Source organism: Dermacentor albipictus, chromosome 10, assembly GCF_038994185.2.
Source record: "Dermacentor albipictus isolate Rhodes 1998 colony chromosome 10, USDA_Dalb.pri_finalv2, whole genome shotgun sequence".
Taxonomy (NCBI): Eukaryota; Metazoa; Arthropoda; class Arachnida; order Ixodida; family Ixodidae; genus Dermacentor; species Dermacentor albipictus.
In genome coordinates this window covers 64789360-64814630 of record NC_091830.1, presented here as the reverse complement: position 1 = coordinate 64814630, position 25271 = coordinate 64789360, and the positions used below count along the sequence as shown (strand labels likewise).

At 48.6% G+C, this 25271-nt stretch overlaps 2 protein-coding genes across 4 annotated transcripts in view; one reads left to right on the top strand and one right to left on the bottom strand.

Moving 5' to 3' along the window:
* Window positions 1-24096, bottom strand: part of LOC135904172 (multidrug resistance-associated protein 1-like) — a 116465-nt gene extending 92369 nt beyond the window's left edge. For 2 of the 3 annotated variants that reach the window (XM_065434784.1, XM_065434786.1), the window contains exon 1: window positions 23974-24096. The gene's annotated coding sequence lies outside the window, so the exon portion shown is untranslated. The remainder of the gene's footprint in view (window positions 1-23973) is intronic. The other variant, XM_065434785.2, reaches the window with a different exon arrangement.
* Window positions 7475-10300, top strand: LOC135904171 (neprilysin-1-like). The gene has a single exon (XM_065434783.1). It carries the CDS (start codon window positions 7513-7515, stop codon window positions 9976-9978), a length of 2466 nt encoding a protein of 821 aa, XP_065290855.1. The 5' UTR covers window positions 7475-7512; the 3' UTR covers window positions 9979-10300.
* Window positions 24097-25271: the final 1175 nt, after the last annotated feature.

Genomic DNA, 25271 nt, shown 5'->3' with positions numbered 1-25271 from the left:
CACGTACAATAATTTAACCATGCTTTCCCGACCTTCGTGTGGGGATATACATGTAGGAGAGGACGGGTGACGCACCTGCCTTGGCCAACGTGTAAATCAATTCTTGTTCCTCAAAGATGTAAAGAAACCTTTTGCTTAATACACGGTTCCAGCTTCGTCTGAACAAACCATTGCCAAATATCGTCGTATCAACCGACAGCTTGTCTGGAAAAATACGCAACTTTCTGAGAGTAGCGTGCCATTTTCTGACCTATAGCGCGTTGTTCGTTGATTTATTCGTGTGTTGTGGCTCGCAAGAATTATGCAAAGAAATGTGTGATCCTTTAATTGCTTTACCACTGTAGATATCCGAGTACTCAGTAGGACGAGCAAAAAGTGGTTATACAAAACATGAAGGAGATTATGAGCCCTACGAAAATCAGAGCGTTCCTTCTCCGCCTGCACCCAGAAACTCTCACTGTCAAACTATGGCGGGACGGAAAGGTCCTGTATGCGACAAGAGGAAAAGACGCATATGATACGTAAAAAGAAAGAAACGATAGAAAGACGCTCCTTGATTTCCGAGAAGCTGTGTTTTGTGCCACGCGCCATTAAAACAGAATTTCAAGGCATTCGGTATCTCCTTTTAGAGGTGAAAAACAGGACAACGTTTGACTCAATAAAGTTGATTATACTCTATAGCATATGGAGGTGTTGGGCGCTTGTTCGGCACACCGATACGAATGCCCGTGAGGCACCCCAGTGCTTTAAGTACCTTGAAAAGAAAGTCATACGTTTCGTTCAAGAACAGAGCCATGTTGAAATTGTGCTAGGTTGGTTGCCTCATGTAGACCTCTTGAGCATGGAACACTTTCAGTGTTAGCACATCGGCCCTACATGAGCTGGTGTTGACATGGACAATGATTCTGCTGTAAATGACGTGCTTGGTAACGTTTGTGCAAAGGGCCAAAGAAAAGCACTAAAGAAAAAATTCCGTACGGCAAGGTTGCCCAAGGTGGTAAAATATAATTATTCAGCGCATATGTAACGGGGAAAAACTAGAAGCGTGTTTTCTTGTTGTATTTGAAACATAGTGTTTAACGCTAAAGAAAAAAGACCGAACGGTGCAAGGCATTGTGTCGAGGTTGAAGTCCAGTCTTCCGGACGGGGGCTCGAACCACATTCTTGGCACTTCTTTTAGCTCCACCCAGTGGCTATCGCACTGCACTCTTGAGCCTCGAGGTGCCTCATAATCTGCGCTGGCTATGGCACTTGAAACCCTAGGATTTAATTTAATTTTTAAAATATTTTCTTCTGTACTCGTGGAAACTGCAATATGCCCTGCTCCGATGTCATGGCCTGTTCCATCCCGTCAGGATGACCGCGGGATTTCAGTAGGCTCAAATTATCGGTCACTTGAAGGAAACGTGTGATCGCACAGAGTCTCAACCGAACTGCTGCCACCTCTTAATAAGTCGCCTGCTGTTGCCACTTTATTAGGCGCATAACTTTCTTGTAGTTTTTCTATGGTGTATGGTGTACGCATCGTCATTTATAGATCCTTTTAGGCCATCATTGTACGATAGTCTTTCGAGCATTATTATATTTTCTAGGGTATATGTAGGCGATCTAGGTCATTAAATTTTCTCGGTCATCATAAGAAAGACGGACAAAAAACAAAGGGAGCAATAACTAACTACAGTGTACACTTCATTTCCTTTTGAATGCTGATACTACAACAACAAGTTGTTCAAAAGTGAATTCAAGGATCTCAAGAGATAGATGAAATGCATAGAAGAAAGACGTAAAGATGCCGTCCTTTAAGCGCGTTCAGAGAGGCTTAGGCGAAATACAAACTAAGAGGGCGATTGGGGAAGAATATGTGCACCGAAGGACGAAATAAGGAAGATTTAATATGAGAACAAGGTCTCGGCGGGTGAAAGCGTCACTAAAAAGCATTTGCAGAGCGATGCTGTAGTTTCCTTGGTTTCGAAGGATGACAAAGATGAAAAGATGAATTCGTAAGCGATTATGTTAAGCTAGTACCAAGCCGCGTTGAGGATAGTGAAATAGGGCTTGAAAAAGCAGTCACTGTAAAGGAAATTAATCAATGAGTTAAAGATTTCAGCGGAGACGAGACGCCTGGGCCGGGTGCCCTTGGATCAGCATTTTATAATATCGTTAAGCATGAAGTTGGACAATTACTTTGCCATGTTATAGCAGAAGCCTATGATAACAAACAAATGCCTCCATCATTCAAAACTAGTCACGTAGTAGTAATCCCAAAACCAATGAACCTTACAAATTGCAAAAAGTAGAGTCTTATCGTCCCATAGGTTTGACAAATGTAGGTCAGAAGATATTTATATAAAAGTAATAACAAGAACACTTCAGTCAGTTGTCAGAACTGTAGCGGGCCCCCATTAAAGGTGCGGGATTAAAGGAAGGACCATTTTCACAATTATATATACCGTCAAAAGTGTACTGGAAATTTGTGATGCGTATATTTCAGAAACATATAAATGCTGCAATTATATTTAGAGAAAGCTGTAGACGGAGCCGCATATGGCATTCTTTCGTACTGTTAAAATGAATTAGCGTAGGCAGTGTGATTAGTGAATGCGCAAAAATGGCGTATAAGAACTACACTGCTAAGCTCATTGTTAACAATAAACTTAGTAAAGCAATCCAAGTAAGGTCTCGTGTGGCGCCTACAATGCTCGGCCTATATGCCCAGCCAGCACGATTCAATATATTGAACTGTTCTGTTTAATATTTTTCAACAACGAAGAGGTATGCGGCCATTGCCGCACGAAATTAAAATGCCACCGTACGCAGTCGACCCCGCCATCGTCTGCCAGACTCAAGGAAGCAACGAAAGGGCTATTAACGAAGCAAAAACGTTTTGCACCTTAACTCGGAGTGCCATTAGTCGGCGATAATGGCTTAGGATTCTGACACGGTGAACGGGACGCGTGGGCGACACAATTTGAAGGTATAACGTTTACTGATATCGATTTCTGTCTTCGCGGAATACGCGTCAATGCTTTCTGGTATGCTTATTATGGTACATGTATTTGTGACAATCGTCCTTCCTTTAATATAATGGTGTCCCGCCTCAATACTTCAATACTGTTGCGAAACCGAAGAACAATGGACGGATGAAGTCGAACGTGTTTGATCACAAGCAACCAAGTGAGGCGGACACGATCTTTAGGTTTTTACACGCGCAACTGCGTGTAATATGTTCGTCGTAACAAGTGTGTTCTAGATGCATCGAGTGGGCTGCATGGCAAGAGTGTCCACGCAAACATTGCACAGACTGTTTGCTGCTTTTATCTGGGGATCGTATTGGTAGCGCACTAGTCGCCTAAACTTATTTCATTTCGTTAAAAAATGGAGGGCAGGAGTTGTCAAATTTATTTCTCAGCAGGATGTTCCTCGGTTCTTTTTCTTAAAATATCAAGGTGATGGTTCCTTCCAAAGTTTCTTTTTTTTTCAAGTGGATTTTTTTAGTAATGCGTTACCGGAGTAGTGTCATCATAATCTGCCGACCATATTCCGGTGAAATTATTTATGGAGAAAGTCTTGCAGTTTTTAAGGGCAACAGAATTGGACAAGCGGCTGTAGCATGAACAGACGGTTCATAGGGCTGCAAGTGCTAATGTGCTGTGCGGTGACAGTATGCGGTGACAGTGACCGACTGTGATTGTATGTCTATGCTCCTTTCTTTATTTCTACAGTGTTATCACTTTACCTCCCCCTCCCCTCTTTCCCCAGCGTAGGGTAGCAAATCGGACCTTCCCCTCTGGTTAAGCTCCCTGCCTTTCTCCTTTCCACTGTCTCTCTCTCTGGAGAAAGTTATTGATGCGTTTCGCTTACTGAAAAAAAAACATTTTCCTACTGAATAGATCTCGTCTGTCTTCCAAAGAAATTGTATAGGGACTTGCTTGATCTTATGTGTCCTGTGCCTTTCTGCCGCTCCGTTTATGTATTAGAACCAGAACTTGATGTTGTGAATCGCGTTAATGTTGTTTTGTTGGTAATGCTGCCTCAAAACATGGCTCGTACCCACGAGGGTGATTGGCCACAGTGGTCTCATTGAAAGCTAAACCAAACAAAGCGCTTCAAGAAGAGGTCTGTCCGAGCACCGACTAAGACGTTTTTCTTCCTTGTGCCCATCGGCACGTTCCCTGTAAAATCTTGGTCGAAATAAAGTTTTGTTTAATTTTTTAGTATTAATGTTAAATATGTTACAACCCCAAAACTATTGAACATATTTTTTGGACTGCTATGGCTCTGTTTTCCTAGACGGGGGTGGGAGGGGGAGGGAAGGGTATTTTACACAGGACACTGAAAAAGGAATTTTCGCTTGCACCTTACGGGATTCGATTCTTGCCCTTTGACCAGAGAGGGGTCATGCTATGTGATTAGCTGATGTCGTTGACAACGCACAGCATATGAAAGACCCGCCGTGGTTGCTCAGTGGCTATGGTGTCGGGCTGCTGAGCAGGAGGTCGCGGGATCGAATCCCGGCCACGGCGGCCACATTTAGATGGGGGCGAAATTCGAAAACACCCGTGTACTTAGATTTAAGTGCACGTTAAGGAACCCCTGGTGGTGAAAAGTTGCGGAGTCCTCCACTACGGCGTGCCTCATAATCGGAAAGTGGTTTTGCCACGTAAAACCCCACAATTTTTAGGATATGAAAGATGCGGATGGATGTAAGACACGAGCATGTTAAACCACAGGCGGCAAAAGTGCAATTTAAGCAGGGCATTATGTACATCTCAGATGTCTTCAGGGCAGAATTGTCGCAGAAGGGTTACCTCTGTTTGATCATTTGCTAACATAAGAACCTTACCAATGCAACAACACGCCACGAAGAACCAATCTCCTTATAGAACAGTGTAATAAAGTGTGCGTTTGTTTGATTCCAAGACGTAAATTCTTCTCTGTTGTAAGTGGAAACATTCAAAAATGAAGAAATGGAAAAGCCATGTTAGCAGAACGATCAAAAGCGCTGCGTTAAGGCCTTCCGGGCACGGGTTCGAATTCCACTTCTCACAGTGGCTCACATATTTTGAACTGGCGAAGGAAACAGCAGTGGGATTAGCACTGCTCTAGTTTGGCACTGAGCCGTGTTCCGTCAAGGGCTGCAGAAGACAGGGCCAACCTTTCCCTTCCTCATAAAGAACCACTTCTCTCTCTCTCTCTCTGTCTCTCTCTCTCTCTCTCTCTCTCTCTCAGTTCACGTCCAGTCAGGGTGGCCGAGCGGTCCAATGTCCCTCCCCGGACTTCCGGGCCTTGATTCGAATCCGACTCCGGACAGCTCCTCTTTTTTGTAACAAGGAAATGCAAGATCGAACAGAAAACGAAACCAGGCAATCACCAGGCTCGCATAGGGGCGGTAAGGGGCCGCTAAGCTTGACATGCACTTCATTAGGAAAGGATACTGAAAACATAGAAATGGAAATTACAAACAAGAGAAAGAAAGACAAACCAACAAGATGACACAACAGAAAGGCTCGAGTGAAATAATAGCAACGAATCAATGGGGACTCAAAGAACTGTCATGGCAAGTAGCACTAATTATAGAACAAGAGATAAACAGAGTACGCCACCCAGTGCATTTGGGCACGTTATTATCATTTATTAAGAACTATTGTGCACAAGAAAACAAAAGCAAATTTTCAACAGCGCTTAAAAAAATTATACATTCCATTATAATGGATTTGCGACGTGTAATGAAGATAATCAACGACAATGAACATGACCCTGCAATGCCATTCAAGTAGGGCAGATGAATACCGTAGCTCAAGCATTTTTTTTTATTAACTATACTTCTACGCTTCACAGATGCGCAAAACTGCATGCTTTGGTTTGCCAACGTTGTTCATAAAAAAAAACAACGCAAACTTTCGTATGGGTAACACAGAAAACGACAGGATACCATCCTGTGTCAGTTTCCTTGCGGTCGCGTGCGAAATACATCGCATTGCCTTTTTTTTTTCTACAATCTCCCCTAGTTTTGTAGGAATAAAGATGTGGTGCAGAGAGAGGCACAGTCGACCGCAAAAGTTTACGGACCACGCGAGACTAAGGCTTAGAGTGCAACTGCTACTCTTCGTCAACTATACCGGAGTGACCCCTGCTGTAGAGACCAGCGTTAGACCGGAAATCTCATAGCTGACAAGATGGCAAATTCTACAATATCAAGGAATATTGCTATGTCCAGAATAGCACGCCATGTAGTTTCATGCAATAATTACCAGATAGAACTCTGACGCTGCGATTGTTCAGTCACCATTGGAATGATGTGAAATACCTGCAGTTGTCTGATCATCGTACTTGTGGATTCATACGTCCTCGTGCCTTTGTTTATTACGCTTTGTCTGTCTTCACTGTCCTTAATTTCAAAGCGATCATACGTGCTGCTTGTCGATGCATGAGCCCGTGTCCTAGTGGTTGCAATATCGGGCTTCTAGCTGCACTAGAGGTCCTGTGCTCGATTGCTGCCGTCGGACAACCCTAATACGGTTGGTTTGAATATGTATTACGTAGCACACTGTTCAGAATGACGAATTAACCTTCAAAGTCGCAAGCTAGCTGAACCGCCCCGATTGCAGCTCCCGTAGGTACTAGCGCCAGAGTTCCCCCTAGCAATTATTGTATGAAACTCTACGTAGCACGCCAGCCTGCTGCGTCCCGCGCCTGATACACCGATATGAGTTTTCCAATAATGGTGCTGTCAAGACAGAAGCGCCTCATCCCGGCTGCCGGAGCACGCGTTGCGAGAGCCATGCCGAAATGAGACAATCCTCGTGCCGAGTAAACAAACCTGATACGCGGCGAACCATAAAAAGACACTTCTAGCCAAGCAGTGCTCTCGACGGCAGCTAACGCACCGGAAGTGTTTGTCGCAGAGATCTTCAAAGGCTGTTGTCGTTGTCGTCGTCGTCGTCGTCGTTGTTGTTGTTGTTGTTGTATCCTATCAACTATGTGGCTCCTCCCCACTATAGCGGATTGAGCAAAAATATGGATGGTTATATCCAATTTATAATGATGAATAAATTTGAGAATATCTATGGACTTAGCGCTGTATAACTTAAGATTGCCTCTCAAACTAAAATCGGCGTAGTCACATCGAGTGAAAAACCGTTATTTGCCCGTACGTGACAACAGTTGCAGTTTTCGTCTGCTACTGCTGGCACAGATTATTCGGCAGAGTGTTAAAGATCTAGTCGTGCACAGAAGGTAAAATAAGCGGGATAACTCATGCGATTCAGATTTTTCCTAATTTCGCGTTTCTTTGTTTATTTATTCGTTTCTTACTTCTGTTACAAAGCTAAGAGCCCAGAACATATCTCCGTACACGACGGCCGATCTTCAGAAGGTACCCACGTGGTTGGTGTGAGCCACAATTCCTGACGTCATCATCGGCATCACGTGTCACGTGATGGCATCATGGGCACAAGCCACAGAAGAAGAAGAAGCTTCAGCCTCGATCAGCTAGGCCTGCGCTACACGGCAATGTCTCTGATTGCTGAAGACAGAGACGGCGACGTACAGGACGACCGTGGAGAGCAGCCTCTCCCTGATTGCTCGCGCTCCGCAGAGCTGTCTGAGGTGGCGTCGCCGTCAGACTCTAAATGCACGACTGTCCTAGCACGGTCTCGGTCGCAAGTGCTGGCGTCCCGCTCTCCTCGACGCCTGCCATGCATGGCCGTGTGCAGCGTGGGCCTCATCGTGGTCATCGCGGGAGTGACCATTACCGCGTACTATTTTCAGCCGGTCGACGCCCTAATGGCGCTTTTCAAGCACACCATGGCATTCCTGCGACACTGGGGAAACGCGTCAGTCACCGGCGTCGGCGAAAGCGGCGCGCTACACGAGGTGGACAGCCGCTACTTGGTCAAGCAAGAAAGGAAAGTTGTGCCGTCCAAGTCCAGCTGCCGGAGCGACGTGTGTGTATGGACCGAGAACTACTTGCGAGGCCGAATAGACCCGGCCGTAAACCCGTGCGTGGACTTCTACGGTCACGTCTGCTCCCGACAGTGGGCGTCTCGCGACCTGGACCTGCTCTCCAGAGCATACAGGGAGCGGGCGGTAGGCATGATGATGATGGACATCGAGCGGTTCTTCCGGGACTACCTCAAAGAGAATGAGGAGCGTTACCACAAGTATCCCGGCGTCTTCCTCCATCAGGCCATCTCTTTGCTCCCCAAGTGCCAATCCGAAGAGAAAGATGACAAAAACCTCACGTCCTTGAGAGCTCTGCTTGAAGAATACAACCTTGGAAATTGGCCCTACAAAAGGGCTCCGCGGGGTTCAAACATCGTCGCGGTATCGGCTTTCGTGGACCGAGACCTCGGTGTCTTCCCTTTCGCTAGGGTGTCCCTTCGCAGGCCCTTCGAGGATGATCGCGCATACACTGTCCACATCGGCGTACCTAGCCTAACGCTGAAGAGATACAACCTCGCGTACCTCGATGAGCCACCGAAAAATTTTACTCAAAAGATAACTCTCGCGTTGTCACTCTTCGACAAGGCGCTAGATGTCGCCGAGCAAGCGGAAGCTATAGTCCTCCTTGAGACGGAGCTCCACCACATGATGTCGGCACCACGCTTCATAGAGTTTCCAGACAGAATGAAAAGCGTTGGACAGCTCGACAGCAAGGGGAAGTGGGACTGGAAAGCGTACCTCAATATCCTGTTTCAAGACATAGAGACATTCGAAAGTGACACGTCCGTGGCCGTTATGAATCAGGACTACGTCACCAAGCTTGCCGCCATTCTTGACGAAACGGACATGGTTACCCTTTTGAACTACGTGGGCTACCGTATCGTAGTGCATGTGTCCCCGTTGTTGGCCAAGTCCGCCAGCCCTCTGCTGCGTTTGAGCCACGACAACTACCTGGAGTTTGTCCCAGAGCGGCGTCAAGCCTGCATGCACCTGCTAGAGCGACTGTACAAGCACGGCATGCGCTTTTTTGGCCGCATGACCTTCAGCAAGAACAACTCCACGTTACTTTTGAAGCACTACGACTACAGCATGTCTAACCTCGAAGTGCATCTCAAGAGCAGCATGACGGATCGCCTCCTTTCGTCTTCTACGTGGTTGGACCGCTCGGCGATTGGCATTGGCGTCGACAAGATCGAGAACATGCGCGTTGTATTTCTCGGCAGCACAGACGACGTCAACACTATCGCCAGCTATTACAGCTTCAATGCTCAGCCCCTTGATTCAAGCCACTTAGTCGAAAGCTTCCGTGAGATTCAAGCCGGAACCATGAACGCCTACTGGGAGACCAGGCCTCCGAAGGAGGACTTCGACGCCAGGTATGACCACACCGCCCTTTCACCAGGACACGAGTACTTCTTCGGTCGCAACATGCTCTTCATTCCACACGCGAGCATCGCCTTTCTCAACGACATTACCAAGAACATCGACCCTATATTCTTTCCACTTATACTCGCTGAAATCTTCCGAGGCATGTTCGGGGCCGTGGACAGGCGCGGGGCCACCGTGGACCACAACCTCGCAGTGGCCACTTGGTGGAACGCCGACGAGATTAGCAAGTTCTCGCAGCTCGAGCTCTGCTTCCAGGACCAGTACTACGTCGACATTGCCGACCTCATAGGGGACAACTTCGAGGCACGGTTAAGGCTGGATGAAAACATCGCAGACAACGCCGTCATTGGGCCGCTGTACGACATGTACATGAAAGCACTCTTGTCCCAGGACGGTGCCGACAGGCTGAAGGTCTCGTTGGACGGGCGGCAGCTCAGCATGGAGCAACTGTTTTTCGTCCTCTATGCCGTGGGACTGTGCGACAATCCGGACAGCGATGTCTGGAAGCGTAAGCTGAACTTCAGTGAGATACCCGGCAAACTGCGAGTCAACATTCCCCTTAAGAACTTCGCCAAGTTCTCGACTGCCTTCAACTGCCCCATAGGCGCTCCCATGAACCCCACTCGCAAGTGCACCGTCTGGTGAAATGGCATCACGCCATACTTCTATCCACGAGTACTTTCGACAAGGACTAGCTTGATGGCGAATGTCAAAGCACTTGGGTCAAATACCAGTTTTCAAAGAGTATGTACTCGTGAGCTAACATTATTTCTTGCTCTTCGCCCTGTAGAAAAAAAGCTATGTTTACGAGACCTGTTCCACCGCAGACTTTAACAAGGCATTCAAGAGGAGAAAATGTCTTTCGAACCTGTTCGTTTGCTTGTTTGGTTGTTTGCTTTTCTTCTTACTTGTATGGCCTGTATTTTTTATGTTGAATGAAAAAAGAAACGCTTGCACCAGAAAGGCATTCGGGCTGATATGGCGTTGCTGCATCTCTACCACCCACTATGTTAAACCATACAGACGCAGTCGAATAAGGCGAACGTTGCGCAATGAATTTTTTTAAATAGTATGCGTACTTAGATAGCTTTGTCAGTGCTTAGGTGATTCCAGCAACCTATCCTCCTTAACCGTTTTCAGGTGGCTCGTGCAACATGAAGTGTCCGTGGAATTAATTCAACCATATTTAACTCCTTACATAGGCACGCTTACGAGACTACGTTGCCGGGATCCTCTATTCAATCTTTACCTTCGTAGATCGTGTGCGAACAGAAACCAAGGCTTTAAAGGAAATATATTTATTTGGCCATTTCACCGGTTTTCATGGTTGGTGGGTGGCAGCAGTGTTGCCATTTTAGCAATCTTTTGCTAGATACAGTGACTACGCGACAGAACAAATAATATTTTATCGGCTTCGAAGTAAGAAAGTTTCTTCAAAACTGAACTTTCAGATCGCTATTTGGTATTCAAAAACTAGAAAAGGGCGGCCGAAATTGGCTGTACGGTAATTTGGCTTTGATTTGGTTTGGAGCAATGTCGCGCGCCAGTTTCAGTTATGTTTTAATAGGGCGTACCCAGCAGCGCCGGCGGCTTAGGAGCTTAATAAACATTTTTTTTTCTTTTCTTCCGCTTACACTATTCGTATACAAGCAGAAGCTGCGCGCTATTAAGGTCGGGAGAAGGACGCCGCTTCAACAAAAGGCATGTACCCACTCGATCGCCACCCTCTTCATCACAACAAATTGTGCCAGCTGCTAACACATGCACACTCAATAGTAGCTTGTTCTTCTGCAAAAGGAAATACTCATCCAGGAAAAAAGTTGTGGCTTCCATAGTAACAACGAAACTAGGGTATACTAAACGGAACCACCCCACCGACGCTGCACAAGCCGCACGCTCACACTTGCGGTGTTGTGCAGCGTCTCACTCACCGCAACTGCAAGCTGTCGCAAAGTCTGAACGCTTTTAAACATTAAAAAATCGTGTACTTATTCTATTATCGAATTATAATAGGAAAATCCGACTATTTCACTAGTTTCCATGTTTTTACTTAACGATACAGGCATGGATACTTCGTGAGCAGGGGGCAACCTTGGGCATCGTTGCGACGGAAATCACGCCGCCGCAAACGCAAGTGAAAGCGAAAATCAGTGAAAATCGCTCTGCGACGTGCGCGGCAGAGCGATTTTCTTCGCCCCCACGTTCGCGCCAATCGCGCCATGTGAAACAGCCTAAAGACTTCCAGATGGCGCTCGCCTCCGCCGCATCACGGCCCTTGCAATAGTGCGCGCTTCGGCCAGAAAGCCCGCCTTCGTGCATAACGTTTACCGCGAGCGTTTCCCGCTAAACATTACGGTAACATACGCTGCCGTTGCCGGGTGGCGTGAAAAGCAGTCGGGGATCTATGAATGATATCGCGTTTCACTCTTCGAGGCGAAGCTTAAGCATCCTCCAAATGCGCCCAGAGCTCCAAAGTTTGCAGGCATAACATGAACAAAGTGCGCTTTTTCTGATGGAAGAACACTTGATTAAAGCGCACAAGGTGAGTGAGTGAGTGAGTGAGTGAGTGAGTGAGTGAGTGAGTGAGTGAGTGAGTGAGTGAGTGAGTGAGTGAGTGAGTGAGTGAGTGAGTGAGTGAGTGAGTGAGTGAGTGAGGTGAGTGAGTGAGTGAGTGAGTGAGTGAGTGAGTGAGTGAGTGAGTGAGTGAGTGAGTGAGTGAGTGAGTGAGTGAGTGAGTGAGTGAGTGAGTGAGTGAGTGAGTGAGTGAGTGAGTGAGTGAGTGAGTGAGTGAGTGAGTGAGTGAGTGAGTGAGTGAGTGAGTGAGTGAGTGAGTGAGTGAGTGAGTGAGTGAGTGAGTGAGTGAGTGAGTGAGTGAGTGAGTGAGTGAGTGAGTGAGTGAGTGAGTGAGTGAGTGAGTGAGTGAGTGAGTGAGTGAGTGAAGAAACTTTGTTGTGAATACCTGCAGAACGGTTAGCCTTCCCCTGTTAGAGAGGCGTTACCGTGACGCGGCCATGACGTCTTCGCGGCGTGTGGCGCCTGTACTTCAGCCGCGGCCGCACTATTCCCTTTGGTCAACCGCACCTGCCCCTCTTTTGGGGTGGCAGCATCCCTCCGGTTTCGCTTGGTCGTTGCCTTTCGAGGGCCGCCGAGATCTGCTGGACGGCCTGGGTTTGGACATCTTGGTCATAGCACCTCGTTGCGGCCTCGAGCCGCGGCGGGATCGTTGTCATCGTCGCAGCTTCGTGCGGATTCTTAGCACAGTCCCAAAGGATGTGAGCTGCAGTGGCTCTTTCCTTTCGGCACACACAACACAGATCACTTTCATAAACACTTGGACACACGTGTCTCATCAGCACCGGGGTGAATAACGACCCCGTTTGAAGTTGTCGGTATAAAACCGCCTCCTTACGGGTCAAGCCCGGATGAGGTGGCAGCATAGTCCTTCGCTGTAGTCGGTACCATTTCACAATTCCGTTGTAGGAAGTCATGTTGTCCTTGGTTTCCCACCGCCACGACGGGTCGGCCGTAGTAGCAGCGGCACGGTTGGTTAGTCCTCGCGCCGCCGTGTTCGCCGTCTCGTTGTAATTTGCGTTGCCGCAATCCGACATATCACTGCCCATGTGGGCCGGAAACCACTTTATCACAACACACCGACTTTTAATCGCGAGATCGACCGCACGCAACACACGCGCGGCTTCACCACACACCCTTGCTCTGGCGTAATTTTTCACTGCCGTCCTAGAATCACAGAGCACAGTCGTGCACTCGGGGTCGGCGATGGCCAGGGCAATGGCCACCTCCTCGGCTTGATGCGCCCCTCGAGTCCGCACACTCGCCGCTGTTCTCGTTGCACCGGTCGGTGCCCCGACGACTGCAGCGGCGAATGCCTTTCTGTCATGTGGATACTCTGCCGCGTCCAAAACACGGCACCCCTGTCTTTGGCATGGAGATCGATGAGCGCCTTGGCCCTCGCCACCCGCCGCTCTTTGTAGAACTCAAGGTTCATGTTTCTTGGCACCGGACATACCCGTAGCCGTCTACTAATTGCGTCCGGTACAGGCACTTCTGTATTTTCGGGTCCCCTTTCCTTTGGTCCCAGGCCTAGGTCACGCCTCTCCGCTAGCCGCTTGGCTGTCGACCCCAAGCGAGAGCTATCGAAGCAGCGTGCGTTGCGAGCATTCTGTCGTAGCGCCGAACGTGTCTGGTATTCCGTTAGCCACAGGCAAGCTGGTCATATCGGCAAATGACTGGAGGCATAAACTCAAGCTGATGAAGGAACTTTGGCGCAGACGTACGTGAGCGGCCTGATCGGTCTGCACGGTCCAGACACTTGTTGGCGCATCGCTTAACCAGCCAAACAAAGCGCTAATATTGCTCTAACCAAGTGTAAAACATTTCAAACATTCATAAAAACAACGTGTTGATGATTACACTCCTGCGAAAATTACGCACCAGCAGCAAAAAAATTACCGACGATTACGTTACTTCCTAATGCGAAATTTGAGCGCAGCAAATAAGCTGTTTCACCTTTTCGATAGATTGAGGCAAAGAAATCGAGCAACACATGTATGCGCTATCACAGAATTTTTTTTTATTTTTCACACGTATTCCTTTAACAAAGACTCCACTAACAGTTCTTGACAGTCATGAAGGAAGCTTTGTGGTCGGAGAAATCCGCTTCGGCGGTGCGAACGGCAGGGTCTTCTCGGCGGCGGCGATGAGCTTCTGCTTCAGCCTCGCTTACTGCTGGTTGCTCTCGACGGCGGCGATGAGCCTCCGCTTCGGCGGCGCGAACTGCAGGGTCTTCTCGGCGGCGGCGATGAGCTTCTGCTTCAGCCTCGCTTACTGCTGGTTGCTCTCGACGGCGGCGATGAGCCTCCGCTTCGGCGGCGCGAACGGCAGGGTCTTCTCGGCGGCGGCGCTTAGCCTCTGCTTCGGCGACGCGTACTCCTGGATCATCTCGACGGCGGCGACGGTAAGCTTCTGCTTCGGCGGCACGCACCTCTGGATTCTGACGGCGACGGCGCTGGGCCTCTGCTCTGGCAGCTCGTTTAGCAGCAGCAGCAGCAGCAGCAGACGGAGGACTTCCATCGGTCGTCTCGCTCATGGCTCAGAAAGAACTGGCAGATAATTTCGCAGTGGCGAACGGCAGCGGCAATTTCGGCTCGGGCGGTGCACATATACAGATCCGCCGCCACCGATCTGGCTCTCTGATTGCCACCGCACAGGGCGAACGGCAGCGGCAATTTCGGCTCGGGCGGTGCACATATACAGATCCGCCGCCACCGATCTGGCTCTCTGATTGCCACCGCACAGGGGTTGCATTGGAGGAGGAGCGAAGAAAGGAATTAAGTTCGAGCCGGCGCTTTGACAACCGGAGACTCGCAGGAAGAGGGGGGAGGGGGGCGGCGTGTACACCCAGCGGCAAACGATGGGGGCAGAAGCGCGCGCAGCAAGCGGACAACACGATAAAGGGAGGAGGGAAGAGATAGCAGCGACTGACTGATGCCGCTGACGCCGATAGTGAGTCAACCCCAGCTGCGGAGTTGGTTTCAGGGACAACGCCGCCGATGCCGACACAAACAATATGATACCCTCGCTTCCGCAGCGCTAAGAACCAGGTCTAGCCGTGGGAAGGTGGTCACGTATTCGTCGACGTGCCGGGGCCTACGTGAAATAACCGGCGCGTCGGCAACTGAAGAGCACCCTATCCGCCACACAAGAACCGGGGGGACCCTTTCCTCCTCTTTCTGCATGGCGGCGACGGTGTTCTATGCAGTCACGTTATCTTGACTCTCTAGCGGCGTCAGCGGCATCCAGCGGTATCAGTCGGTCGCTGCTAGCGCTGGGGGGATGAAAGGGGGGCGGAGCTGGTTACGAGGCCGACGACAACGCCGACGATGACGCGAAACCCAGGAACGGACGCCAAAGAGCTGCGCTCTAAAAAGAATACGCTTCGTTGCTGCTACTGTGTATGGTTGAGCTCTATGCCACCAGGTGGCTGCACCGTGCAGACGATTCACCTTTTCCTTCTGCTCATCTCGGCTCATCCCGTTACGGCACAGTCAAGCGGCCAGACCCTGTCACCTTGCGCTTACGTTTGCCCTAATACGGGACTCGCGAAACGCTAGTGCGTAAGTAATCTTCCGGTGTAAAGTGACGGCCACAAACGTGCAAATCCTGGCGCCGATCGGATAGCGGCAGTCTGATGCGCAGCAGCCAGTTCGCTCGTACGCTGCCCTGCAGAGGGACACGATGGCGCAGCTTGACATATTGCCAGTCGCTACGTTTGCAGTCCACAAGGCAACAAAGTCGAATCATAGTGCTCGCGAAAAGACTAAGACCAACTCTGACCGCGGAGCTCTCGTCAAAATGGAGTACGTTGTAACACAAGCAGACGACACTTGCTGTGTGCCGGAAGTGCTTTCGTGTACTGAAAAATTGTTCTTGTGCATTCTCTTCCTGCTACTTTCTCTTTATAAAAACAAATTAACTAACATTCCAACTATTACGAAGATCATTTGTTTACCATAAAGTTGGAAAAATTATCGATCACGCGCCCTGGTCAGCCAATCGGATAGCTCGCCCCACTGACGTCATATGGGTGATTTCGGTCATATGGGTAGGGGCGGCTTAAAATTCCGCCGAGCAGTGCGCTGCGATCGGCAGCGATAAGCGTTTTTAAAACCTTATAATAAATTACACGCTTTACGCAGAGCACTTAGATGTGTCAATTAATGATCAGAAAGACCTACTCTAACGACTCAGTACGCTTGTAGAAAATCGTCAAAAGCGTTTCAGGGTCCCTTTAACGTGCACCTAAATCTAAGCACACGGATGTTTTCGCATTTCGCCCCCAATGAAATACGGCCGCCGCGGCCGAGATTCGATCCTGTGACCTCGTGCTCAGCAGCCAAACACCATAGCCACTGAGCAACCGCGGCGGGTTAGTGACATTTTGATGCACCCTATAATCTGCTAAGACCATATACGCTTCTTTTCGATAATTCTTGCTCACATGTTTTTATTCGTTCGTTATGTGCGAGTGTACGCGTGATGTTCGTTTGTGTGCGTGATTGCGTGTGTGTGCGTGTGCGTGCGTGTGTGTGTGTGTGCGTGTGCGTGATTACGTGTGTGTGTGTGTGTGTGTGTGTGTGTGTGTGTGTGTGTGTGTGTGTGCGTGATTACGTGTGTGCGCGTGTGTGCGTGTGCGTGATTACGTGTGTGCGCGTGTGCGCGTGCGTGTGTGCATGTGCGCGTGCGTGTGCGCGTGCGTGTGCATGTGCGCGTGCGTGTGTGCATGTGCGCGTGTGCGCGTGTGTGTGCGTGTGTGCGTGCGTGCGTGTGCGCGTGCGTGTGTGCGTGCGTGCGTGTGTTAATTTTGGCAACCTTATTATAAATATGTTTTTTTTGCTTTTCTTCCTAATGCAAATAATCTTGCTAGGAAATCTTGCTTCAACTTGCGCTTATATTAGTGGAGGAAGGGGACCGGTCTTATCGTCTTCTTCGACGTGGAGTGGTCCCGAGGTCGACTCTGTGAAGAGACAGCCCGGCCCTTCATTTTCTCTGAAGTGGTCCGAAAAAGCACGCCAATGCCGGAGTGAGCCCTTGGGGCCCGATGTGCGATGGCGGATTGATGCTCTCCTGCAGATGCCAGGTCGGTGCCCGCCTAGCTAGTGAAGTGTTCTTTCTCGGATCGTGTCCAATGCAGAGCAACTACACGGAAGATGTTCGGCGCCAAAACTTGTATCTGTGTCGCCTTTAGCAATGCGCGGGGCGTGCTGACAATGTATATTCCGAGCACACCTGCCGCGCAAAGCATCGCCTTCCGTGTCATCGCCGCATTCCAGCAGGTAACGAACTTGATGCTGTACTCGGTGGTGGCAATGGTAGCCTGTGTCACGTTTCTCCGTTTTCCTCCGCTGCCTTGGGCTGGCGGTTTGTCGGGCGCGTTTGGTGCGTCTCGGGTAGAAATGCGCCGTTTATAGTCTCACCGGCAAACCACAGATTCGCTTAGACCGTGAATGGAATCTGCGATTTTAACGCGATAGCGTTAAGGAGCTCGTGTCGCAGAAAAGCCGGTGTCGTCGGCGTCGGCGTCCACGGCGTTGACCGTGAGCGATAAATCACGGCAGGCACTTCATAAATAAAAAGCAACTTCCAAGATAGGCTGGGTGGGAATCGAACCAGGGTCACCGGAGTGTGAGACGGAGACGCTACCACTCAGCCACGAGTTCGATGCTTCCAAGCAGTACAAACGCGCCTCTAGTGAATGCGGTATAACCTTCCACGGCTCGAAACGAGCCGTGGAAGGTTATACTGTGGTGTATATCGGTAATTATGAACATGTAACTTACAGAAGTCGCAATTACACGAGTAGCGAAGTGCGTTTCCGCTGCATTTCTTCTGCGCTTTCCGCACACGCAGAGCCATCTTGCGGCAAACACAGAAGACCCCCCTCCTCTCCATGTACGGCGCTGCCCCGACAGATGGCGCGCCACGCGCGCATTGGAGCTGTGCGAGGCGGGTCGCTCCCGGACTCTCTCTCCCTTGACAACGCTTCGCCTTGCTCCCTCACGGGTTGCAGAATCAAGCGTCCTTCCTTTCTTTAGATCACTATCTGTCTATCTCTCTGCCCGTGCCGATCACAACGTTTGGCTGGCGTGCATCATTTCCCCCTCCGAGATACCGAGTTCTCTGGTTCGTTCCGCTTGCTCAGGCGCACGTTTCGTTGCTGCGCCGCACGCCGCGTTGCTCGACCATATGGCTCGACGCTCACCGCGTCCGATGCAGGGCACCTCGTAAATGATGGCTGCCCTGTGGCCCATTGTCTTACACCCCTTGGTGGGTCGACAGGAACGTTGTCGCGTTCCACTCTTGAAGGCGAAGCTTAAGCGTCCTCCAATTTTTTAAAGTGGATGGTCGGAGGAGTATCTATCCCCAGTGTAGTAAACGAGTGAAGGAAAAAGAAAACAGGTGCGCAGCCGTTGTCTTCACGCCGTCGTCACGCTGCCTGTCAATCAAGTATAGTCATGCCGGTGTCCTCGTCCGACTGTCGCGATTCCGCTGTCACACCGTCAAGATCAGGCTGTCATGGCCAGGATTTCAAGCTTCCTCACGCTGTCATGCCACCTACTAAAACATGTGCGCGATAATTTGTGCTGCCATCACCAAAGATCGCTATGGCCTCAGCACTGTAATTCGGTGTGTTGTCAATGTGTCCACTTGATTTTTCGCTGTCCACATAAGCTATTCGCATACTCTGACAGTCATCTTCAATGGTTTCAGCCACGATGTTTTTTTTTTTCTTCAGAAAAGTGTTTTGTATACTTCCCTCTAATCAGTAGTTGTGCCATCACGCCGCCATGAAGTGTGAATGCAAATCAATGATGTACACTTCTTACGCTTCATTACTTGGCATCGTTATTTGTAACCCTGACGCTGCAAGGACGAAAAACGCTCCAGCACCGAACCATAAGCGTGGTCGAGTCATGATGGTGTCAGACGCACTGGAGATTGGGAAAAGGCGAGTACGCCCTCTAGTTTGTTCTCGTTAGTGATTCCTTCCAAGAGGAACGCGCATTAGTATGTGCTTTTTTTTACGTTTCCTTCGAAAGTCTCCGTTGATTACAGCTTGAAATTTACAGCAAAAAATGAACCATCGATGACCCTGTCCTAGGGAACGGCGTTCACCAGCTCGATGCAGTCGAGCAAGCTGTCTGCGTTTGGTTCATTCATCATTGCGTCAAGCCTTGCACCAATCGGCACCCGAGACTTTATTCATAGTGCTCCCCATCACAGTCAATCTTCAGCTTGGTCTTTTGATTGAGCAATGTCTTTCGTCATAATGTCGCTTATACGTGTATTCCACGACCACTGACATATTCGCCGACAGCAGGAGAGTTGGCGACTTCCGCGTATAAGTATGCATCTAATGAGGTGTTTAGTAAACGGGGTAAAAAAAGGCGGGAGGAACGGGACTGTTTTTACGCTTGAATTTGTTCCTTAATTCACTTGTCACAAAGATACAAGATGGACTGCCGTAAATTTATGTCACCCATTCCCCTACAATAACACAGGAGCTATTCCTTCGAGCACGTTCAGAAAGCGTTAAAAAAATTCGAAACAACGAAATGTGTCTGACTTTACCTACGATAAATTGGAAGGACTAGGAATCACATTGGAGGAATGGCATACCCAAGAATTCTTGGACATTCCCCCTTCGGCAATCTGTTGAATTTCACTGCAACACACCGTCGTAACCAAACAGGCAGCACTTACAAATATTATATTTCGAAAGATCGACCTATTTTGAACACGTTCTCATTAGCAACGTCGAGAGTGTACCTCCTTTTAATAGCATACAGATTTATGACACTTAGCACATACCACTGCCTTTAAGCAATGCATTGGTCAGGACGAAGGCACTGCTATAGCGCAGTACTAATTACCGATGATGCTATTTGAAACTTGCTGAAAAAAAGCCGCTCTTTTGAAATATATATTTTTTTTCTAAGTGTTGATCATTGACTTACGCTAGTGTATTGCGGTGAAGCTCAACAGATTGCCGAAGGCGGCATGTCCGTAATTCCTGGACATGGACACATTACATATAGCCCTAAAATTTTGTCGACTCGATGTTATACGGAGTAATGTCGACATTTAACATTTAAAAAAACATCAGTCTTTTAGATCCCCCTGTTTGTTTTTGTCTCTTGCAGGTTTCATACAATGTACATGCTCTACCCAGAACATGTCTGTAGGAGCTGGAAATAAGAATGTTCCGTGTTTCTCTTCCTTTCTTTTCTTTCAGGGCATTGTTAAGTACACACGTGCCACCATTGCTCTCGACATTGTCCTTTAAAAATACTTATCTTTCCTGCAAAAGAACGTGCCATACACAATCGCAGAGATACGAAACGTTGTCTTAACCTTCACTATAGATAGGGTACCTGAAAGTAGATTACTGGAAGGCATTGGAGTGTTTTAGGTCACTCTCTCGCTCTGCTTTTTCCGACGTCGAGAAAATTTACTCCGTACTCGATACGCTGGCTATCTTCTAAACGTCTGCGTTCCTTCGTCGCGCCTTTTATCGCCACGAATAGTCAGCATTTTGCTTATCTAGCGGCGCACGTACTTACACGTCGTAATTGTGTTGTAAAAAAGGCCTAGGATAAATAGCTTGTGTAGAATCCCGCAAGGTGGAGCATGTGTCATGAAAGGTGGCGAAGTGTCATAATCCCGAAGCAGGACGAATTTTTTCCTCAACTGTGAAGCTTTCTTTCTAAGAAACCCGTATGTGCTTACTTTGTAGTTTCGTACCGTACTATATACGGGGGATGAGATTTGCTTTGCTTTCATCAAAAAAGACGTGGTAGAAATTTCTCAATATGGAAGATGAAATAGCCAAATATGGCGAATAGCTATGCAATTAGCATGACGACGAAAGCACGCAGCAGAGTTAGGGAGGGGTTGAACAACGTCCCATTCCTTCCTCAGTTCTGCTGTCTCATTCCTGCCGAGGACACAAGAGAGAGGAAAATAGTTTTTTGCGTGTAACAGCCACTGATTAAGCTTGAAAGCACAGTGACAGGAAACACCCCCATAAATGCGCGCTTTGAAGATTTGTTTCATTAGCATATCTGCACTTTTGGTTTGACTTCAGAGCAGTAATAACAAATCAGTTATAGTTGGTTACTTCCCACAGCCGAAAAACAAAATGACGTGGAAACTAATGTCGTCGCGACAGAAAGCAAGGTACATGATATATGCATTTATATGCACTGAAATTTGAGGACTAAAGATGGTGCAATGTTGAACGATTGCATGATATTATTTTTGCATTATCTTCATTAATTTCTTCGTTCCGTTGCCAGACGTCCTCAAACTTTTTTTCGCATCCTCTACTTCTTTTATTCATGCGGAGTTATTTCATTCCTTTTTAAGGCATGCACGACGACGATGTCTTGCTTCGCGTCGACTTTGATTGGCAGGCCTCTCTTTTTTTTTTTTTTACCAAGAGGCCAGTTCGGCCGATCACGGAGATAGTTTATTTTTTGTTATTATTATTCTGAGGTATTAGGTCTGCGTCCAAGATATGATTATGAGGCACACCGTAGTAGGGGACTCCGGAATAATTTTGACCACGTGGGGTTTTTTATCGAGTACATGGTACACGGGTGCTTTCGCATTTCGCCCCCGTGGAAATGCGGCCGCCGCGGACGGCATTTCATCATGCGCAAGAGATAGTTCTGTGTGTAGTTGAACAAGTTAAATTGTGGGGTTTCACGCATCAAAACCCCGATCTGATTTTTGGGCACGCCGCAGTGGGAGACTCCGGAAATTTGGACCACCTGGGGTTCTTTAACATGTACCTAAATCTAAGCATCACGCCTGTTTTCGCATTTCGCCCCCATCTAAATGCGGACGCCGTGGCCGGGATTCGATACCGCGACCTCGTGCTTAGCAGCTTCTGTGTGTAGCGCAGTGTGGATGATGTTCGACTATATTAGCAGTCATTGAGTCCTTGTCGTTAGATTGACTTACTCTAAGACTAGTTATCATTTCTTGTCTCGTTGAAACCTACATTCTTATACCTTCGGTGACTCGCTACAACATTCCCAACAAACAAAATTTGCCTTTTGGTGAAGATTGTGCGAATTATTGAAACCGATAAATTCCGCCCGTCCAAAGGCGCGCCAGGAAACGCACGTAGAGCAGACGTTCCTAGCATGGCTTTCCCGCGTGGGAAGGCTAGCGGCTTCCGGGCAGCACGACACCCCTCCTCCGCTCCCATCCGCTAACAGACGTAGGCGATCACGTGGCCGCGGAAGTCCGCGATCATTGGACAGAGCAAAGAACATGGCAGGGGGCGCCAAAATTGGCGCGACTACAAAAACACAGTTCGCAATAGGGGATCAGAAAATTTGGGTGTGGTAGTTCATAGTGTTCTTTTTTTTATTGTTTAACCTAGGTAGACATTAGGCAGTATAATAGCAAGAGCTTGGGGGCGCAACCCACCGCCCCGTTCCAAAGGGGACGCTCATAACATCCATCCATCCATCTATCCATCCATCCATCCATCCATCCTGTAAAGCGCGACCAGCGAACACCGGAGCTAGGGGAAGACTGCGAGCCGCGACGAAGGAAGGACCTCAGGTAAACACCCCGTTTCCATCCTTTGACGCGCCCTGCCTTTGTTCGCCCCACGATCGACCCAGGCAAACGTCGCGGTCGGAACTAGCCTGCTTCCAGGTGAATCCTCTGGAGGAATAAACGTTCTTGTGCTTGTTAGTCTACCTTGTGCTGCCGTGTTTCTGGCTTGTCCTGGTACCACCGAATCCCGGACGCACAAGACGAGCAAACGGGGGTTTGCCGTCAAGCCTAAGTCTTACGCACAAAGGCGCCTTGAGAAAACCCGAGGCAACAAGATAACCAGATCCCCGATACGCCAAACCCGTGTGGAGTCAGCAAAGAAGACCTCGTCTTCAAAACGTTATTCTCCTTTGACCCGCACTTCTGCACGACGAGGTCACAACACACTTAGCTGAAGAATGGACACACCCACAGAGCCATAAGGAACACGAAACGCTACTGCTGGTGCTCGTGCTGCCACTGGTATTCGGTGGGAACAGTGTGCGCATGCGCAGCAGCCATCCTGTGGCGTTCACAAAAGCTACGGGGAAAGTCTAATTCCATTTCACTTATGGTTTCCATTTCCGGGCGCACTTACGCGTGTTCTGCGGCGAAACACCCACATGCAGATTCCAATTCAATCTTTCTTTGCGCCCAGCGGTTCATCGTAATAATACCTTTTTAGGCTAAATTTTGCATTGGTAAGAAATAATATTTAGTCTCCGTTTTCATTATCGCAGCTCTCTCTGTTTCATGCGCTTACCAAGTTTCAAATGCATGGGAAGTAATCTGAAATACTTCAGTCTTACATTTTTCATCACCAAAAACATGCTGTAAAGAATGTATTAAGTAGGCAGTGTATTGCAACTGCCAGAATGTCACTCAAGTTGTGTTTCAACATTTATTCACGTGCTTTGCATAATTGCCGGGATAGTGTGCGGTTGTGCTGGCCTTTCATTCAGCGCTTACTTATAGATTTGTTCACGGGACACTGAATATACAAAACACAGCAATAAGTGTTGTTTTGTCTTGTGCAACTTTCAGGGCACATATAAACTCCGCGAAATGTAGACATCATCTCGTATGTCGTTAATGAAACGAAACAACCTCCCGAAACACAACCAGCATACGGCAGCAGCCACAAATGAATTACTGAACCGCAATGTACCCCCCCCCCCCCAGCCTCCGAACGTCGAAACGTATTCTATCGGTCACAGTTGACTTTTCCACGTCCATCGCTGTGTTATTGTGAGATGATTTGCGATCTTACATTGCGTTCACCGTATTGAAAACACTTCTTACTCTTCCTTACAGAATAAAGACAGACATAAGTTCCGTAATTAAATAACCGCTCTCAGAGCCTTTAACGTATCAGAACTGTTTGTTAGAGCTCAGTACAGATTATTTTTAATTCAGCAGTGGCACACACACTGTAGAAATAGAAACCGCACATGTAGCCTGCACAAAGTGAAAATCAAGCCTCAAACGAGCAACGTGTTATCTTACCTGTAGATGTTCGCAGTATTCGGTCGCTTGCGCAGCGTAGCTCCAACTTGCGCTTCGCTTGCGTTCTCACAAAGCACTGATAGCACCAGTAAATGGCGCGTCCCGCATTTCTCATCCAAACGACAGTAAAAAAAAGGGGTGAGGGCGTGAATTCGCACACGGCGAGAACACAGCCAGAACTGGCTCGACTATAGACTCGGCTTGTTTGTGCGCGCGATCGCCTAAGTCGCGATAGCCGCTCTGCGTATCCCTCCATATTCGCAAAGTTATAAAACGCTAATCCTTACTTGTTTTCATGCTATATCCGATGAAATTTTTTGCTAGAAAAGTTTTTGGGGCTCGGCATAGGCAGCAGTGTACATTTTTGCACGCAGCGCTCCTTGTGATTGGCGGGACACGAAACTGGCCCCCCCGGTGTCCGGGGCTGGATGAGGTGGCTATCAGATTACGACTCATTGTGCATGCATACAATGGCACTGCATGTGACGGGTTTCGTTCACTGCTCAGCTCAGGCGTAGTTAAAGATACCCCTGTACTTATCGCTTCTACCGCCTCTCCCCTACAGAAGAGTGATAACGCTATATCATCCGACCACTGTATCTCGTTGCGCCCTCCTGCTCATCGTATTTTGCGTATGAAAACACCGGCCATACTTCAACGGTAAGATAGCAACATGAAGTGTTGAACAGTTATCGAACAGCGGGGGAAAGCCTCGGTGTGGAGCCAGTGCTTTCGCAGGGAGAACGTCCCGACGATGACAGTTCAAGGCACTGGCTTTTAAATGAGTGCTGACAGATATACTCCAAGTTGAAGTAATTTTGGACTGCGGGCTGGGCAGGTGCGTTTGCGTACGGCTTTTCGCTTTTCTGCACAGCACGGTTATCTTGTTATATGCAAATATATTATTATTGCAATATCAATTATAGGGACACTCTAGGCGCATTTCTGCCTTCACCGTGACGTTCCGTATAACGACCAAGGACGATGAAATCCCCGCCGCGCGCCGTATACTGTACGCGCGAGTGAAGGTGTGTGAGCGTTAGCCGGCGATCGGGGCTCAATCTCGCGCGCGAAAGGGAGGGAAGCGGAGAGGAAGCGCGCCGTCTTCTGTCGCGCGCGAGGATCTTGTCTGCCTGCGTAAACTCCTCCTCAACGCGATGGAAGTCATATCATTTTCGAGCAATGAAGTGCCCCACTTGCGCGAGAGAAACTTGTGTCTCAGCCGCGACAACGCTCGAGGCACTTCTCGCCAAGTGGACACTATCACCTCTCTACGGCAAGAAGTTCAAACTCTAGCT